Here is a 19,862-nt window from a genome sequence, read left to right as displayed (position 1 = left end):
AGCTTTAGCAATCCCTGTGAAGCTTGTTGGCAACATATTCAATATGTGTAATTTCTACTTTCTTTCACTGTCATACCTTCATACTTTTTATTATCTTTTGAGGATGGAAAAAAAGTTTGTGGCATCAATGAGCTGGATTAATGTCTCTTTGAGTAGATGAAAGGGCTCAGTCTGGAAGAAAAGCTGGCTATGAGAAATATGATAGAGGTTTCTAAAGTCATGGATGAAGTGCAGAAAGGAAGTAGAGATTGACTTTTCACAGTTCCTCCAATGTAAAAAAATCACCAGGTGTCAAATGCAACTAGTAGGATCAAAATTCAGAATGAGTAGAAGAAGGTGGTACAACCCTGCCTGGGTACCAGACCTCTGAGATTTCTTGCCAAAGCATGTCTAGGTGCAAAAAGCTTACCTGGATTCAAGGGCACACCGGACAGCTGTAGTGGGTTTGCACGGCAAGGTTTTGGTAGTGTGAGGGCTACAGGGGTGGCTTCAGTGAGAAGATGCCAGAAGCTTCCCCCATGTCCAATGGAGCCAATGCCAGCCAGCTCCAAGACGTACCTGCCGCTGGCCAAGGTTGAGCCTGTCAGCAACAGTTGCAGCGCCTGTGGGATAGTGTATTAAGAAGGTGTGGGGGGGATCTGCACCAGCGACAGAGACGAGACCTTGTGAGAGCAACAGCCCTGCAGCCCCCCAGGTCAGCACAGAAGGGGCAGGGGGTGCTCCAGGCACCAGAGCAGATTCCCCCCCAGCCCATGGTGAAGCCCACGGTGGGGCAGGCTGTGCCCCTGCAGCCCACAGAGGTCCACAGTGGAGCAGATACCCACCTGCAGCCCGTGGAGGACCCCATGCCAGAGCAGGTGGATGCCCAAAGGAGGCTGTGACCTGAAGGAAGCCCATGCTGAAGCAGGTTTGCTGGCAGGACTTGTGACCCCGTGGAGGACCCAGGCTGGAGCAGTGTGTGAGGACTGCAGCCTGTGGGTAGGGCTCACCTTGGAGAAGGTCATGGACAACTCCCCTGTGCAAAGGACCCCAGGCTGGAGCAGGGGAAGAGCATGAGGAGGAAGGAGTGGCAGAGACAACCTGTGATAAACTGGTTGAGACCCCCATTCCCCGTCCCCCTGCACCGCCTGGGGGGGAGGAGGTAGAGAAATCGGGAATCAAGTTAAACCTGGGAAGAAGAGGGGGAGGGGGGGGCAGAAGTCGTTTTTGTAATTTGAATGCTAATAAATTAAACTAATTTTCCCCAAGTTGAGTGTGTTTTGCCTGTGACAGTAATTGCTGGGTGATCTCCCTGTCCCTATCTTGACCCATGGGCCTTTCATTATATTTTCTCTCTCCTGTCTGGTTGCGGAGGTGAGTGACAGAGTGGCTTTGGTGGGCACCTGGCATTCAGCCAGGGTCAACCCACCACAACAGCCTCCTGAAGCCAAAGTCACTGCAGAGCTACTAAACCACAATATGTAATTCAGTTGCCTTTAATGGCATCTAAGCTGCCCCAGGATTACCCACCATATACGCCAGCTGCTCTTCCATGACAGCATAGCTCACCTGGAGCACCTGTGTCCTCCTGCACCCCCACCAGATGGATGTCTGGGACCCCCTTAGGCATCTGAAGGAAATGTTACTGCTGACTATGTGAGGGCAGCTGAATTCACCTTGGGATCTTCTGAATGAAGTGCCATAAGATCCTACACCACGAAACCATGACATGTGCCTGTGTTTAGGAGCTGGAAGCGTAGAGGTCAAAGGATCACAAATGTTTGCTCTGTTCTTCTTCCCTAGACCTGTGTCTGTGGGTGCTGTTTGAGGCAGGGCACCGGGTGTGCCTGCACGGGAGCCCCGAGGCGTACCCCCACCCTCCATTGCCCTTTGTGGTCAACCTTTCCCAAGAGATCCCTCCTTCAGAATAGCCACGTTCCGAGTGGGATGCTGACCTCAAACACCTACTGGGCTCTGGGAGGAGGGCGGGTAGTACTACCTTCAACTCTGATGTGCCAAAACAGGGTGTTAAGGGGAGATTTTCTTGTTGGAAATATTTTGCTTCAACGGAGAGAAGACAAGGGAGTAGAAAACATGATTTTGCATAACCAAGCACAGTCTTGATAAAAGTCCAGGGATGTTTTTGCAGCAAGGACCCAAGGATTAGTGGCAAACAGGCACTTGTGCCCTTCACTGTGTTTAATAGACCCAGGGCATCCCAGGAAATGTATCTACATCTGCACCAAACACTTCTCATTGTGGGTGAGAGAATCAGGAGAAGGTGACTTAATGGCCTCTTCGATTGTCCCACCCCCACAGTAAATCTGTGCTCCTACCATTTCCTACAGAAGATTGCCACCAAGCTTTATCTCCTGGGTGTTTGTCTATTTGGTGTCACTGCAATTATTTTCATCTTTTGTCACAAAATTCAAGATACGTTTTGCAGTCTGTTCCTGACTGGGAAAAAACCCCAACAAACAAACTGAAACTTATCCTGTGTGACCGGGTGTGGAGGGGTGCAGAGGAAGAGTCACAGCATCACAGGATGATGCCTCTCAGTAGGGTCTCCAGTCCAACCTCCTGCCCCAAGCAGGGCCAGCTCCAGGATCAGACCAGGCTGCTCAGGGCTTTCTCCACATGGTTCCTGAAACACCCCAAGGATGGAGCCTGCACAAGCCGTTCTCCTCCCAGGCGCACAGAGGCGTCCCCTGAGGCTGTGTGCAGTCAGCATCACCTGGAACATCAGTGCATGGAGGGGCACAGCCACAGAAACCGTGACTTTATTTTGAAGGTCACATGGAAAATACTTCATTGGTTACAACTATTCCCTGACTCATCATCATCCCTCCCCCCTTATTAAATTGATTGGAAAAAGAACTGAAAGGAGAAAGCAAACTCCATACCACAGCTGTATGTAATGGACAAACAAATCCCTGCTGCCCAGGCAGTCTGTGCGCCTTTCCTGATCACTTTATTACTCTGCCACAAGAAAGGGTTCCTTACAACAGCTAATTACTTTTTTATATTAGTGAAAATGAAACATGGTCCAGACTAATGGCTAAACTGCCTTCTGTAAGCCTTTCACCGGTACTATAGGCTCGCTGCATGACCTTGTGTGGACTTCTCCACCTGCCTTCATTTGTCAAGCTTAAAATTGGAACAATTTACCCAGGCCCTAAGGCTGTTATAAGATTTCATTATTGCAAAAACCTGCTCAAGCTCATGCCCCTGTACAATACAGAGGTACTATGTATTATTAACAGGATATAGCCAAAGGAAAAGAGAAACAGAGGAAGCAATTTTTCAAAGATTTTCTTTCCCCTCATTTCCCTCCAGAATAAGGCAGAGCTGCAGCAAACTTCCAAAATGCTGGGTTGGATTCTTTCAGTAATTCTGACATGTTGACAGTCTTCAATCACCATGCATGACGGGTCTTGTAATTGAAAGGATTAAAAAAAGAGAAGTCTAGTGTTCAGCACAAGTACCTCAGCAACCACTGAGAATAAAATTAAAAGGGAAGGAAAGCAAGATGACGAAGACACCAGGAGCAGGAACATCAGCTGCGGGAAGCACTGTTTGCTGTTTCCACAATTATCTGGCCACATTTAAAATAGCTCCACGCAGGGAGTGGGGTCACATTCTTGACATGTTATTTGCAGAGACAATGGCCTCAGAAATTAACATTTCCTGTGTTTTCCTGAAGCCAGTGCAAGGAAAGCAGGTCTGCTAGGGAAGACAACAAAAAACAACTGACTGATAAAACCAGAGGTAAGAAAAGCACTTCCCAAACCTCAGTGCTCCAGGATGCCTGTGCTCTCCCCACGGAACGACCACTGTTCGCCTGCTGCAGGCAAGACCAAGGGGCCGTGTGAGGCTCTTCTCACAGCTCTGGCAATTACAACTTGTCTTCTAATAAACCAGTCCCCTAATGTCCACCAGCCCACCTTTTAGGGACAATCTGCCAGAATCCACATGCATAACACAATTGCCTGCACATCAGTAGCCCTAGTTCCCTAAAGAAGAGTGGTGGGAGTCTGGGTCGCACCCACAGGCCAGGCAAGCTTGGGCCCAGGCTGCACAAAACACCAACCCACAGTACGCTCCGGACATCTGGAACAAAATTCAGCCCCCCGAAAGGGAGGGGATTTAGGCCAAACAAGTGGCCATGGCAAGTCTGGAGAGCTCTTCCAGTGTAACTGGAATTCTTCTGAAATTTACGACTTTTTTCCTCTTTTTAAAATACACAACTAAGGTTCCTTGTGGCCAGCGTAAAAAAAGAAACAGGCGTGACTAGTTATGGATGCAATAAGGAAAATGGCAACTCTCACTTCTGCAAAATATGAGCTGAGCCTTGCCCGAGGGCTCCTTCCTAAGCTACAGAGACTGGCAGGTGAGAATACAAGAACTACTCCGTAGCATTACACTTTCCACCTATCACACCTTCTGTGTAAGGCTAGATATGTGATAAATGAGCTTCATAATAAGAATTTTTAATGCAAGGCGTGATGTTATTGCAGTAGGACAAGCTCTTTAAGCAGCTCCGTATACAGTCTGAAAGTTGAAGTCAGTTGCTGGAAACATTGCAGCACCTAGTAAAAACTGAACTGTGGAAATGAACACATGAACCCATCCCAAGAAAGGCCGTGGCATGTCAAACAGGATTTCATACTTGTTCCCATTTGTTCTCTGCTGAGCACGCAAGCAAGCCTGCGCACACTTGTTTTTCAGCAGAGGCTGATGCAGTTTCATGGATTTGGAGAACAGCGTTGCTAGTTACAGACGACTGTGCCGTTTTAAAGTTAGCGATGCTACTACGGGCAGCTTCATTTTGTGCCCAGGGGTCTGTCAAATAGGCACACTGTGGGCAAATACTAGCAGCTAGCGTTTGATCTCCTGTCTGCTCATTTTCCACCCTCTAACAGGCAAGGCTCCAGGCTTCAACCTTCCGCTGAGGCAATAAATAAACATGAGGTTTCAGTAGGAGAGAAGGGAGGTCAACAAGCCTGCTCAGCATTTCATGTGGGACAGGCTGAAGCTCAGCCCAGCGCTCAGACTCCACCAAAAAGCTAGAGTCAAGACAGCCTGAACCCGTTCTAAGGGAGCATCTGCACGATACAGGGCACACACACTCCTAAGCGTGGAAACTTTAATAGTCTGTAAGGAATCTCCTTCACAGTAAAGCCAGGAGAAGTGATCCCAACAGCTTCATCTGCTGTAGGACTTGCTTCCTTGCTTCCCTCCGAGAGAGGCACCTGTCTTGGAGCACACACATACCACTCTCTTGTATTTTTTTTTTTTTGCAGTATTTTATTTCTGACAGGCATTTACAACGTTCCATTCATAGAACTAAAAACATAAAAATAGACCTTCTTTCAGCTTATAAAAGAAATATATAAGAACCTTTGACATAGACATGTCATGACGTTATGTACAAGAACAACGGTACCTTCCCAGTACCAGCCTTCCAGTATTTCAGCGCTGACTGTATTCCGCTGGGTACAGCACAGGACAGCTAAAACCTCCGCTTCTCTAATACGCTGGGACACAACTGACAGGTAGATGATATAAAACAATGATGTGACAATACAAAGGGTATAGAAACCTTTCTAAAGCTTTTACGAAAAGAAATCAGAAGATAGCAAAAAGTTAATAGAGAAAGCTTTCGTAAGATCAAGTATAGTGCACCAGAAACCAGAAAGGGGCGGGCGGGCAAGGGGAGAATGCTAGCTGGGACACGAAGACAGTGATGGATTTTTTAGGGGAATAATTTTTGTTATGTTTTAAAATATAGTCAGAGTGGATTTTATAAAATATAATCCTAAAGCTATTATAAAATTTTAGGTTTTCAAAGCACCTACTAATGTGTCAAACATCAATAGATACCAACAAAAAAAAAAATTCATATAGTCTTCCTTTTTTCCTATAGGTGAAACTGAAATGGGAAAAGTTATATAAATCTTAAAAAAAAGTGCTATTTTGTATTTTGTATTTGGAAGTCTACTTAAAAACCACAAGATTTTAGTCACGTTTTACCCTGTTTTTGATGTTTAAATAAAAGATTTAGAATGTTAGAGGTTTGCTTGTGTAGAACTTGTTCATACTCTATTGCAGTGGAAAAACTTTTATAAAGGAACTAAAATACACTAGTTTCACCCACAATAGGAGAGTGGATGAGGTCAGTTTTTTGGCCATGAATTCCCTGTCCCCTAAGCCCAAACTCTGCCAGAGAAAGTGGACCAGACAGATCTGTGATGTTGCTACACTGGCTCCAGCAAGGTTACACCATGGATCAGTTTGGTCCGCTACAATTCAGTCATGTAATTTCATTTTATTCTTTTTATTATCTAACTAAACTCCAGTCTCAAACATATACAATAATCCTTTTCCTGAAGAAAGTTATACCTAAATAAGGGTTTCCAGTTTATACTTTAATATAAAATCACCATTCCTAACCCTCTGCAAAAAGCTAGCCTCGTATTCTAGACGTGGAGCTACACTAACGCTGTAAAACTCTTATCCCTTTGTGCCCCTGCATCTCAGGTAAAATACAAAAAAATAGTTCTTCAAGTGTTAAATTTGGATCTCTTTTAAGAGAGTTTGGCATCTTTACAATATTATGTAAAACTAGAGCTTCCAACATTGACATTAAATTAGACCAGCCACAGACCAAGAAGACTTAACACAACATAAATCCCAAACCTTTCCTCACACATTCCTAAAATACATGTATTTTCTCTTACATTTAAAGAGGGAAAAGTAATAAGAATACTGCAACTGTACACGTTAAAAAGGCAGTTTCCTCAATAAGGAGATGAACCTATGACTGACGTTTTACGGCTATAAACCCCTCTGTTCGTTGTGCTATTGTTCAAGCTAGTTCACTGCACGTAGGTTAAGACATCCAGAGTAATTTGTTTTCCAGTGATGATATTCTCCCCATACTTAATTTCAGCCCCTGATTATTTCAGAATAAATAAAATAGTGTGAAAGCCCTTGGTAACATAAGACAGGACCTCAAGCTTATTCTGTTCCAGGTTTTGAACATTTTACAGTTGCCTAAAGTGTGGCCGCATGGCTTCGGACCGATTCAGCTGCCGAAATGGTGTGTGCAAGTGTGCAATCTATCGGGATCAGCTCTCCGCGGTGTGCGGGGGCAGGAGGGAGGGATGTAGGGTGGGACGGGGAGACCTACGCATCCAGGCAGGGAAGGGGACCGGTTTAGAGCTCTGTGTTCAGTTTCCTGCTGGGGACAAAGTCTTCACGCCTAACCCAGATGACCTCCTCGCTGTGGCCCTCCATGTCGCCGTTGATGCCAGACAAGGCTGCCTGCTTCTTCAGCTGGGTCATCCTGGAGGCGTGCGTGTCCATGGGTGGGTGCGGGCGGTCTCCCTGGCACGGCTGGCTGCTCGTGATGGAGGCTGCCTGCAGCCGCTCCCGAAGGTCTCGGTCAGCCACAGCACCTCTCATGGCCTCGCAGTACTCATCGTCATCGCTGAGGATGTCCGTTTCCTTGATGTCCTCCTGCTCCTCATACTGAGCAAGGTCAAACTGTTCCTCTACCCAGCGGTCAGTGTCCCCACTGTGCGTGGGCTGCTGGGGCTCTTTTTCGGGGCTGCTCGTGTAGACGGCATCTGAGTCAATGGTAAACCTGTTTCGGGCCAGCCGCCGCCTCCTCCTCCCAAGAGACTTGCTTGGGGCTGACACTGCACACACAAAGATAAAACCCCACAGGCTTTTTACACATGGTACAACTCTCTTTAAAAAGTTAGTCTTCCAGAGGCCCTTTATTTAACACCGCTAGGCACAAAGCAGGCAGACTCCCACGAATGACCTAGTCATTCGGCATCCTCCCTGCGGGCAAGTCACACTTCACTCAGCTCCTCAGCACAGGTCTCTCTCCAGCTGAAAAAGGAGTTTCTGCTACTCAGATCCACAGTTGGGATAATGGCCCTCAATTACTGTTCCTCCTGAGCGGCAGGCAGGCAGCCAGCCAGCACAAAGTGCATCTGTTCAGCTCAGCTTCTCACACGCAGTGCCCTGCTGTCAGCACACCGCGAAAACCAACTAGGCTTAGGCTCATGCCTCGGTACAGGAAATTGCTTTGTCTCAGGTAAGAGCAACGCTAGGTTTCCCAGTAGCTACCTTGGTGCTGAAAATGCTGCAATTGTTGCATTATTTACAGGGAAGTAAGATCCCTGTCCAGACTCTGCCACTCCCTCCCCAGCTCCCTCCCTACTGGCGGGCGGGAGAGGAAACAACCCCAAAACCCAAAAAGCTTTCAGAAGTTCCTTACTCAGCATCAGCTGGTCTACTAGCTTTTGCAACTGGCCCAATTAGCAAATTCACATCTTCTGTGTTGGAACATCTTCATAAGAGGCTTGTGAGGCAAAGCAGGGGATGAATCCTGCAGCTGAAGGACCTGCAGGCATTCCAGCACTTTACGTGCACACACACGTAGCTCCACGGCAAGCAGGTGAACTCCGAGGTTACAGTTTGTCCCCCTCCACTGAACAGCACCTTAGCACTTTCAGTATGTATTTATTAAACTATGGCTTGGGGGTGGGGTTACATTTTAATATCCCTGAGCCCTAAAACATGCACCAACTACAACAGCTCAGCAGTTGCAGATTTTAACCGTAGTGAGAGGTCAGGACTCTAGGAGATTCTCATCTCTGCAGAATTCATCATGCAAATGCACCAACGAGCCAAACTGAAAGGTTTGGCATCTACAGCACATCAGCCCCGCACTGTAGTAAAACAGCTGCATTTTGGCCCTCCTTTGACTCTTCTTCCTTATGATTTTAAGTGTCTCTGAGGCAGATGGCTAGCAACACCCCGAGTGAGAAGCCATGCTGCGAATGTTATTGGTCTGGCCTGCCCATTACAGAAGAGGAACAGAAAGCCTGGTTGTCTACAGTGCTGGATCTAATGAGCAGAACAAAAAAAAACCAAAAAACAAAAAAACAAAAAACCAACCACCAGACCAGATCAAAACACGCAGCGGTGCCATGTACTTTTCAGTTGGAAGCATGTTTCTTCCCTTCATCATCTAGTGTTCTGAAAATGAAACCCTGCTTTTCCCTGGGATTTCCTCATTGCTTTTGCCTGAAGTCAACTGAAAAGGAAAATCCATGGTTTAGGACAGGCCATTACAAAAATAATAGCATCAAGTGCATGCTTCTCAAAATGGGAGAAGCAGAAGCACGTGCCCTTTAGCAATAGAGCTCAAAAGTCTAAAACGGAGGACACACAAAGCTATCTCTTCAAACCAAGCCACTCACTCAGGGGAGCTGATTTTTCTTGTGCATTTTAGTTTAAAAGTGCTAGGGTTAGCTTGAAATTCTGTACATGCTTTTAAGAAATATGCAGTGGGCTTCTGCTTTGTTCAGCTTAAACCCATTTCCAGATTAAAGTGCACAGCCAATCAGTATTGACAGGAATCCCATTTCTTCCTTCCATGCCAGAAGGACTGCTCTGAAGCTGAGCCTTGAGTGCAAAGCAAGGTAAATAGAGGCAATTTAAGGCTCTCAAGGAGGTGAAGCATGGAAAACCAGCAGTTTTTACATACACAGGAGAGAATGCTAATCCTAATATACAAGTAACAGACACCACCACATGTCCTACAATGGTGCTGGGGTTACTGGGATCTTGAAAGTCTGTAGCCCTACAGTACCTGCCCTGTTCATGGCTGGCCTTGCACCTTTTAGAGCACACAATCTTTTTCCACCAAAAGGAACATATTGCTGGGATGAGGGCAAACTTTCGGTTTTAAGAAGCTGTCTTCTGTGTTTATCCCGCAGAATCGAGTGCACTGCTTTCAGAAAGTCCTTCCTGTGTTCTGGTGAACTGAAAAACAGGCGAGAAGAGAAGAGGCAGCATTATCCCTTGGGAACTGCTAAAAGCTCACTGTGAATGAGATAAATAATGACTGGTTCTGTAATTTAAGACTGCAAACTGACCGGCATGAACTGCCACCAGAGAAGACTCAATTTAGTAACGTATTTTCAAAGCAAAGCTAAACCTATAGTCCTTGCAATGGACATCCAAGGAAACAGATGCACTGTTCATTCACAAAAAATTTAGTCATTCACCCCTCTTGAGGCTTCCTTTTTATCCAATACCAGCCACACACTCTGCTTTGTCTGATACACATCGAACTGACCTATGGTGGCTAATTAAATCTTAAGTTTGTCTCCTGTAAACACACACCAAGCAGAAGTCCTGCAACTCTCTGCTACCTAGTAGTAGGAATTGGCTTGGCATCAGCTGTGTTGGGCTCTGGTGAACTTGTGTACCGAATTCTTATTTGAACTCTAAAACACGTCAGGGCAACCACCACAATGAACACGGACAAGGTTTACTTAAAGAAAAGGCAACGTATTAAGAGCAGAGGTTGGACCTTCACATGACAGGTACCAGCTGAACATACCACAGTAGCAACTACCTGGCATAAAGATCCAATGCCAGAGTTTAACTGAATGTAAATTTGTGAAAGGAAAACTGTAATAAGGGTATTCCCATAAAGGTGCAAGCTGATCAAATATATGCTTTTATTTTAATACGTTTGACAAAATTCTGCCTGCCAGAAGTAAGGTTTCCACACCTGTCCCCACTTCCCCTACTGGCTCTTTCCAGATTGCCTTCAAGGGAAGACACAGGCAAGATGGGATCCCGTGATGCAGCTGCTATTGAAAATATAGAAAAGCACTTACCTACAGCAAAGGTGAAAGGTCCTTTCTGGCCTGCCTTCAGACTCAGATTTAACATGGACAATCTCACATACAGAATTGGCCTCTGCATCTAAAGTGAAAAGCAAGCAGAACTTCATTCAACAGTTTCTCATATTTAACCTCAATTAGAGTATTTATTCCATAATCCTGAATAAAGGGTTTAAGACCATCCAGGACAACAGGTAACACGCTGCAAACAATATTAGCTCATGGCTGAAAGGCAGCAGTGGGCAAGTGACTAACGAAACAACACCCTTAAGTTTGCCAAAATCTAGTAGTACTTTATATGCACTTCATTCAGTCTCATAAAAATATGAAAAAAAAACCCCAAACAACCCCAATCCAGCTTTTCAGGTATTCCACAGAGTACTGTCGCATTTTACAGCTACCTCTTATTTTCTTTCCACTTTCACTTATGCATTAGAAAGGAGCAAACTGTTTAAAATTTTGAAAGTTTTATTAGTATGAACCCGTCAACAAGAACAAAAATTCACTAGCTCTGTTGTCTCACAGCTGCAAGATCGCTTTCTAGTCTCCAGAAGAGGAACAGAGTGAACCAGAGTCGGCAACAACTTTGCCCTGTTTTTCCAAAACCCTGCCCAGCTTCAGAAGAGCACTGACAAGCTGGAGGTACACGACCGGAGCTTCTGCCCGTTCATCTCTCTTCAGGGCTGTTACGGATGTTAAGGTTGTGGGTTCCTTTTACAGGCCCCAGAAACTGCACACACATGTACTAAGGACAAACACCGATCACTGAACACCCCCAGACCAAACAGTAAGAACCCTGCCAAATTCGTGCAGCGGGAACATTACCTGCACTTGCCAACGCTCGGACCTGCAGTGCTTCCAAAGGTATCATGTGGCGAAAGCGGAACGGATCCCAGTCTTCGTAAATTGAAGCTCTATGTGATCCTCCCTGGAAGAAAAAAATACCATTAGGAAATGAGACACCTTGGGATAGTCAGGCACAAAAGTCTCCTGTGCTTTGCACTGAGAACATCCAGCTAGAGACTAGTTGCAATTCTTATTTTCTCACTACAACCTCTTAGTAACCAGTGTCACTGAAGCGCCTGAGAAGATCTTGCTAAAATCTAGACAAAAGCAACCATTAGGCCAATCAAATCTTATCAATGCCTTCAAAAAGTAATTCCAGACCAGTGCTGCATTCTCTCCTCCAAGTGCACATACACTCAAAAACATGTATTAGTTTTGCCTTATTCACTCTGAAGTTACCTTGTGGCCAGCTGACTTTAACCATACAAGCATTCCAAATCATACTTTGGTTTATGCCATATGTGGGAATCCGAAAGCTTTCTGTAATACTGTAAACCATGGTCCCTACTGCAGCAAGGCATGTGTTTACTGTTAAACCTTAGCTTTCACCTTGAATCCCAAACGCCAGTAGGATCCCCTGACACATACTGCAGGCATACCACATCTAGCAGCACGCGCTCAGCAGCACGCCACAGCCAGAATGGGAATGCGGGCGTTGTGTTTCACTAAGAAAATTGACAGACATCAGCTCCCGTATTTGACTTATATACACTGACCAAAGAGTCAAACACAAGAGAGATGTTCAAGGTGATACCTTGTTTCACGCAAGTCCGTTCCACAGCATGGGTGAGGCAAGCAACATGAATGACTGGTCCAGCAGAGAGCAAAAGATAAACTAAATGAACGCTTGCAGACTGCTGTGCCCAGGCTGAACAGCAGGCCACTTGGCACTACCCAAAACCTCAGCTGTGTAGCAGAGAACAAGGATGACATATGCAAAAGTACCACAAATGCACACACCATCACCGAAAAGGTCCATCCAACTTACTAGTTTCTTCTTCTGTTTGGAACCATCCTTGTATACAAGTACCACAGCAGTTTTGAACACTAGAGAAAGTTAGAAACAAAAGTCAAGTAGTCAGTACGGTTGGGAACGGGTCTCCTCTATGCCCAAGCACACAGACCTTTCAACTCCTCAGACTACACTCCCCTGAGTCAGGGAGGGAAGGCAGGAGTAAACCTACCAGCCCTCTTGCATATTCTTCCCAAAAATCCAATCTCAACAGCTTTTATCAGGTTACTTCAAAGTCACTTGAAACTCAAAGAGTTTAAGTTACCAATTATTGGAACAACTATCTGAACAGCAACAGTTCTACATAAAAATTTAGAAAACTTAAATCCCGTGGCTAGGTTCATCTCAGACAAACGAGCAGCATCCAGCTACATGCAGCCAGTCAGCAATGAGACTGTGCTTGGACAGAATTTGAACCCCTACCAGGTGGGACGGGGGTTTATACCGAATTAAAAAGTGAGCACCAATGGCAGGCAGAGGTATAGCCTCATTCCTCTTTTGCCACATAACATCTACTTGGAGCTGGAATTTGTTTTTCAAGACTCCAGTTTTCCTTGTAACCTCTTTCTTTCAGGCCTCAACTGCACCGTTTTCAACTGCACCCTTTGTTATCAGACTGAATTGTACAGACACTTACTTCTGGACGTTTTATGAAACCAATTTCAAGATTTCTGGAGCAATTAAGAGTTGCTACACATTTCTAGCAGCTTTCATGAGGCCACTCAGCTTCAGGGTATGACCAGGTGCTTTCCCAGCTGACAGGAAAGCAGTCAATTTTTATACGCTTTTCCAGAGCAAAGCTGTAAGAGCCTGTCTGTAATCTGCTTGGTGCAAAACAAAAATAAAAATCATTGGCTCCCTAACCAGAATCACTTTCTGAAAACAACAAGGAAAAAGCCTGTTGCATGTGAAGAAACTTAGGAACAAATAAAGAAAACTTATCACACTCTGCATTACTTGAAATTATTCTGAAAGTACAAGAGATGTGGTTTAGCCAATATAAGCTATCATGTACCTTTCCAAGGGACCACACTTCAATGTAGTGGAAAGACCTTGAGATCTATGCCAACACCAGTTTCAGTTTCTAGTTTGGCCACCCAAGATAGACTACTCAGAGGGAGACAGACCACTCTAAAGCAACTCACTGGGAGTCCTGGATTAGCTTTTAAGCACTTCTTAAAGCTTAGGTATACAAGTTCTTTCTGGCAAAAGGCACAGAGAAAAAAAGGCAAAGCCTTTGCAAGCAGCCAATTAATTCTACAGGATGTAAAGTAGAGTTACTTTGCATCAATCAGACTACCAAACTATATCTTTCCAGAGACAAATACCTTTCTATATAGCCCTCAATTCATAGCTTTGGATATGGGTTTAAGAAACTCTTGCTCTATTACAGTAGTCATCTCCAAACTCTTCACCAGTTTTAAATGAACACAGAAAAGAATGTGACCATTGCAAAGAGACAAATAAAGCTTTGAGTTTCAGCCAACCAGAGCCAGTGCTCAACTACCTTCAACAAATATTTGCCAAGGCATAGCTGACAGTCTTTTAGGCATCTGAAATAAAATTACTCAGATACAAACCAAATGCTGCCAGTTCAGGTTCCTTCTTCCACTTCCCCAGTGAAGCAGGAGGATTCAGCCATATCACTGTATTATGCAAAAGCAAGTCCCCCATCGAAAGGTCTGCGACCTGCCAACACAAGCACATGCCCAAACTCACAATGTGTTCAAGAAAGTTCAAGAAAGCTTACTTGAATTTTCAGTTCAAGAAAACTTGCTTGACATTTATTCCTAAACAAACAAGGGAACTTTTGGAATATTTTATCAGATGACTGCAAGTGTGTGCAAACAGACTGTGACAGTTAGCAACATATGCAAGTAAAACCTTAAACGGTTAGCATAAATTAGGAGAAGTCCAAATCAGAGTTCGTCTTTTCTAATTTGGTGGGAAGTCAGGGCAAACCCCAGATTTTTCCCTTGCATTTTTTCCCTCCTTTGTCCATCTTCTCCCTGTCGGTTTCTTTCTATTTGGTTTGAACACTTATGCATAGCCCCCATCACACACGCACAATTTGGGGTGAAGTTTATAGAGACCGCATCATGTGAAGTGGTCAAAGCACTTCCTCCCCACAGTTGCCGTGGCTCTTGATTTTGCCCAAAGGTGCATCTGTGGAAACCACATTGCTGAAAATGGACCAATAAAGGAGCTCGTAACAACTGTTGGGAGATGCCTACTAATACTGCAGCAACCAGATCTTTTGTTTTGACTTATGGTCTCCCCGAGTGACAAATCGAGAGCTATCCCCAGCCTAGGGGCCGTGTTAGCCCATTCCTCCAGGACTGACCCACACCGAGTCTTCACGCAATTGCATATGCACCGTAGGAGACATCTAGACCAAAGCCTAAGGCATTCTTACATACCAAGCACACCAACACACTTTCTAAAAGAGAAACAGCAGTTTCTCACACACCGCACCTTGCATTTTTATCTCTTTAAAGTGATTAAAGAGCTAAGCACAGACTTGCCTCAGCATGCCAGTCCACTCAGACTGGTGGGGCGAGGTTATTTATGTGGAATGAGGAGAGTCAAGACATCGACATCAAAACAGTGAACTGCAGATTGTGATTTTGACCGAAGCACGATATTGAAGATGCATTAACCCACTACTTCTTTACATTGGTCCTACTCACCGAACCATACATGGAAAAGCAGTTTTTGAATTGGATTGGGATTTTTCTCTTTGCACCAGGATCCACTTAAATGACACAGCACGAAAGGTAAATATTTGATAAAACATTCATGCTACAGGCACCAAAGTAACAGCCTTTTTCTCCTAAATTTGATCATCCGTTACCTCTTTTTTCTCTCCTGTTTGTTCTGCTATGAGTTGGTCAAACACTGCACCATATTCTTCATGGATTTTCTGCATTTCGTTAATGTGGCTGGCAACTTTGTTCATTGTTTTTATGGCCACTATAAGAAAGACAGAGAGACAGGGGAAGAGACAAAAGGTATTTTGAAGGCTCTGAGGGGAAGGGGGAGGAGGATGGTTCCAGATCACTGATTAAATAGGGAACAGCAAGGCAGGTTAGCTCCTTACCATCAAGGTGGTAATGTTCTTCACTGTCTACGTCAGTCAGAGCAAAGAGCTCCTTCAGCAGGAGAGGGTATTTCAGTATCCGCTGGATGGGTTTGATGAGGTAAGACTCCAGCGTGGAGGAGTGCTGCCGTCGGGGATTCTGAGCATCCAGAAATGCCTTGAAAGCAGTGTCTGTCTTGGCTGGAAGATTAAAATGAAGTGATAGGATAAATCAAAAATCATAACAGCTACCCTGATAAAGTGACTTTTCCAGCTGTAAATCAATATATCCAGAGACATTTTGCAAGGAACTGCAGATTTATCGGGTCCACAGTATTAGATTTATGCATTTCGGATTTTGAGTTACCCACACTTTGCCAACAATATGCTATTTATGATTTAACAGGTACCCACCTACCATACCAATACACGCAGGTTTTAATTTCACTGTCCACAGCATTTCTGGACTTGCAACTATTGTAGAGCACCATAAAGTGTTTTAATCAACTGTTTCCTTTATGAAAAGGCTCAAGTCGGTTATTTGTAAGAAGTCAGTACTCACGCATCTAGTCTGACAGGTACACCTATAATACTGGTGATTGTTACCTGGTCCTGTTACCATCAAGCAACCTGATCTGGTTATTGTTTCCTCATTAAACCTTAAAATGCAGTACTGAACAACAACAACAAAAATCAAGAGCTAGTAAGGAGGCAGGAAGCAGTAAATTTATGATAGTACACCATATTTTGGGAGAACAGGTAGAGTGGACATCTGATTGCTATCATCTTGTTCACCTGACTGCTACTGGATTTATAAAAATAGCGTTTTCTCTGTTGCTCCCTCTGCTAGAACACAGATTTGTACAGGGAGGGAAGTATGGAGGAGGTGGCATTTTTAGACATACAAGTTACTCAGTGCAAGAACAATTGCTTTTGTTAGAGCCATGTCCCCTGCCAAGTTTGGGTGGGTTTTTTTCAGACAGTCACCTGATTTCAATAAAGCAACTTGAGTTTCAAATCCAAAAGCCACCTGTACCTCAGCTAAGGACACCAAATTACACTTCAAATACACTCCCAGGCTTTTTAAGAGATTTCTTACTGGAATAAAATTTTGTTTGTGCCATTATTCAAGTATAACCATTTCTCATGCAAAACAAAACAACCAGATCTATGGCCTTAACATTAAAGTCTAACAAAATGATGCTGAAAGAAAGCATGGATGTGACTAGCAGCAAATCATTCATTCATGGATTCCAGAGCTACCGAATATACCTTGCAGCACGGTAAATAAGAGTTTACAAATAGACATGAAAAAAACATGTGCACAGCAAAAAAACCAAAACAAAACCAAACCAACCAAGAAACAAAAAAACCCCAAACTTCTGATTGTCAGGTATCCAGATGCTCTTTGAAAAAAAAGAGCTCCTCCCTTAATGCTCCTACAATTGGAACCATTTGTTTATTTAACGTTCTGGCCAAAAATGAACTGCACGAAGAAGCACTGCTAACTCCAAGAGATTAACACTTTCACAGGGGAAAAATACACCACTCCAAGGCAAGGCGGTACATGAGCATTTAGAAGCCAGACCACAGCTCATTTATCTCCCTCTCAGCAAGCCAAGCTCTACTAGGAATTCACACAGAAACTTCTCAGGCAAACTGGAATGAAGGTGAGAGGAACACGACGGGGGAGAGAGAGAGTACAATGAAGTAAAATATTTAGACAGCTTCCATAAAATGTTCTCCCAGGCTGATCTTTTCCTAGTGGCTGTCAGCATTCAACCACATTGGCCAGAGCTTCAGTGGGATTGCCACTAGCAAGGATTCACAGCGCAAACTCAGGGAGGATCCAGAGTTCATTGCAAGCATCACCACTCCTGGTTCCAAAGTACACAGTGATCCATTAGCACAGCCCACATTGCCCATTTATGAAATCTTTCCACTCCTCACATGACTGAAATGAAACTGAACATGTCAGGGGAGAACAAATGAAGTGTGTGGGGAAAAGCTACATGCGAGGTTAACGACACCTTGTAGTGAGCTACTCAGGTATCGTGCCACGGATGGTGGTCCAAGATCACCCATAGCACGGAGCCCTCTGCAAGCCTCCCAGGCCAGATGGACTTACTTCCCTACTGCAAAGTCTCCTGGAGAGCAACCAGGCACACACATGCCCCCGTTCCTCTGCCCCAACTTGCCCCGCGTGCTCTGGGGTGCAGCGGCCACCTCTCCTCATCCACAGGCACAACCTGTGCCAGCTCAAACCAACAGGTCACTGCAACACCTCTCTCTCTCTCTCTCTCTCTCTCTCTGCATGACCAACATGCATTTGTCCAACACATGGCTCTTACCTTTCACCAGTACTTTGGGGACTTTTGTGTGGCTGGCACAGAAGGCGCTGTACAGCTTGAACCGGTCAGCATAGTAAAGAAAGGATCCACCCAAGGAAAACAACACTTTCTAGGATTAAAAAAAAAAAAAAAAAAGCATTAGGGAAAAAAAAAGCACATGAAAACCAGTTGTTAAAAGAGTTTTTTGTTATCTTCCCTTCTTCCGCGTCACCTGAAGTTTCCATTTAGCTTTTGGATAACAGGACACTGCACTTTTAGAGTGTTTTCACACCATCTAGCAAGAAACAGGCCTAGCCTTGATCTGTGGATTTGAGCTATGTGATTAACATCATGAGGCAAGTTGCAGTTAGGATGATCTGGAGACACTGTACTGTTTGTCAGACGCAGGCAAAGGAGGAAAGGTACAGTGACAGAGAGAGTTTAGAAACCACAGGTGTTGTCACACCTAACCCATGCTCATATCTCTGCTGTAGAGCAAGGTACTTCAGGTTGGGTGGTGATTGTTTTGTTAAATGTGGTCACAGCCATGCTGTCCTGTTGAAACATCACTGACTATAGAGGGAACTAGGTTCACAGCTCCAGAAAAGTATTTAAGCCTGAGCTTAAAATCCTGTTGGTCTAAGCAATGACCAGAGGCCACAGAAAGGACTGGATGTATCTGACTTCATAACAGATCAAGACACTAATGAGCTGCAAGACTATTATCCCTCTGCATAAACACACCAAGGTCTTCACTCTCTTCAAAATGAGTTTGTCTTAAGGACCAAACACAATCTTTCCCTAAGATGTCTATGCCATAGACAAGCATTTTCTCCCCTACCCACTTAAGAACAAGACAACATGGGGTGGGGAGATGAGACAACGCATAGGCAGCTTGCCTACAGTCAGCAGAGGGAAGCAAACTGCAGAACTGGAGCCACAAAACCCTGAAGTCCCATTTTGCACGCTGCGGTCAGACAACACCCATAGGACAGAACTAAAAGTGAAGCTGATGCACTTTTTATGGAAAAAGGTGGAAGCAGCAGCGCTCGGAAGAGAGAGTTCTCTCCATAAGGAGGCTTCTTCCACAATCCTCTCAAGGCTCAGACGACACAGTGGTCACAGAGGCTTCCTCCACTTAAAAAGAAGAAAAAAAAGTATCTCTGTGCTCTCCATTAAGGGCACATTTCCTACAAAACAAAAGCTCTGTTCTAGTTATGCTGAGGGCAGCGTTCATGATTGATGCTTATTTTAAACAAGCACCTGGTAGCAAAGCTACACAGGCACAAAAAGACAAATTCTTTCAGTAGTTCTTCTAGGGCTGTATGTTAGCTGAAGAGCAATCCCAGTGGAATTATTATTATTATTCATAAAGACATCCTGTCCTCTGCCAACGTAAGTGTCAAAGCAAGAGTCAAATTCTCCAAAGACAAAACACTGCATTAGCTACTTGCCATATATTCAATACATGACTGCATCAGAAATAAAACAAAATTTCTGTTTCCACATCTTCCTTTTTTTCCTAATATATCTTTAGTTTACATTTCTATCTTTGATGCACATCTGCTGATAAGTGAAAGTATTTGCCATATAGTTCTGCTATGCACCAAAAGTCCCAATACAGAATTCAATTTACAGTTCTGATCTGTAGCCCTAGTGGGCTTCTGAACTACTACATTAGACTTGTCAGAACAAAGATTTTGTGTAACTTTCCATTTCTAGTTTTTCCTGACAGCCCAAGACAAGAAATCTGGCAGAAGGGCAAGAATAGCATCTAAAAGCACATGACGTTTGAGATTTCTAGTGCTCTACATGGCTAAATGTAGCAAAACCTACAACTATAGCAGGATGTTTTTCTAACAGCTTCAGTATTAGCTAAAAAAATAACCTCTAGTGTA

General features: G+C 44.4%; 1 protein-coding gene across 17 annotated transcripts in view; it reads right to left on the bottom strand.

Moving 5' to 3' along the window:
- Window positions 1-261: 261 nt before the first annotated feature.
- TIAM1 (TIAM Rac1 associated GEF 1) overlaps window positions 262-19,862 on the bottom strand; it is a 180,826-nt gene continuing 161,225 nt past the window's right edge. For 16 of the 17 annotated variants that reach the window (XM_080376532.1, XM_080376533.1, XM_080376531.1 and 13 more), the window contains 9 exons: window positions 17,986-18,094; window positions 15,656-15,835; window positions 15,410-15,528; window positions 14,136-14,244; window positions 12,532-12,590; window positions 11,523-11,625; window positions 10,692-10,779; window positions 9,653-9,825; window positions 262-7,682 (listed from right to left, as the gene is read on the bottom strand). In XM_080376532.1, the coding sequence (XP_080232658.1) occupies window positions 7,198-7,682; window positions 9,653-9,825; window positions 10,692-10,779; window positions 11,523-11,625; window positions 12,532-12,590; window positions 14,136-14,244; window positions 15,410-15,528; window positions 15,656-15,835; window positions 17,986-18,094 (1,425 nt within the window). In that variant the 3' untranslated portion in view covers window positions 262-7,197. Of the gene's footprint in view, window positions 7,683-8,272; window positions 9,826-10,691; window positions 10,780-11,522; window positions 11,626-12,531; window positions 12,591-14,135; window positions 14,245-15,409; window positions 15,529-15,655; window positions 15,836-17,985; window positions 18,095-19,862 lie in introns of all 17 variants that reach the window. The other variant, XR_013926210.1, reaches the window with a different exon arrangement.

The sequence above is a fragment of the Falco punctatus genome (assembly GCF_963210335.1).
Source record: "Falco punctatus genome assembly, chromosome: 2".
Classification (NCBI taxonomy): Eukaryota; Metazoa; Chordata; class Aves; order Falconiformes; family Falconidae; genus Falco; species Falco punctatus.
The sequence above is the reverse complement of the archived record's forward strand: the minus strand, read 5'-3'. Positions and strand labels throughout refer to the sequence as shown.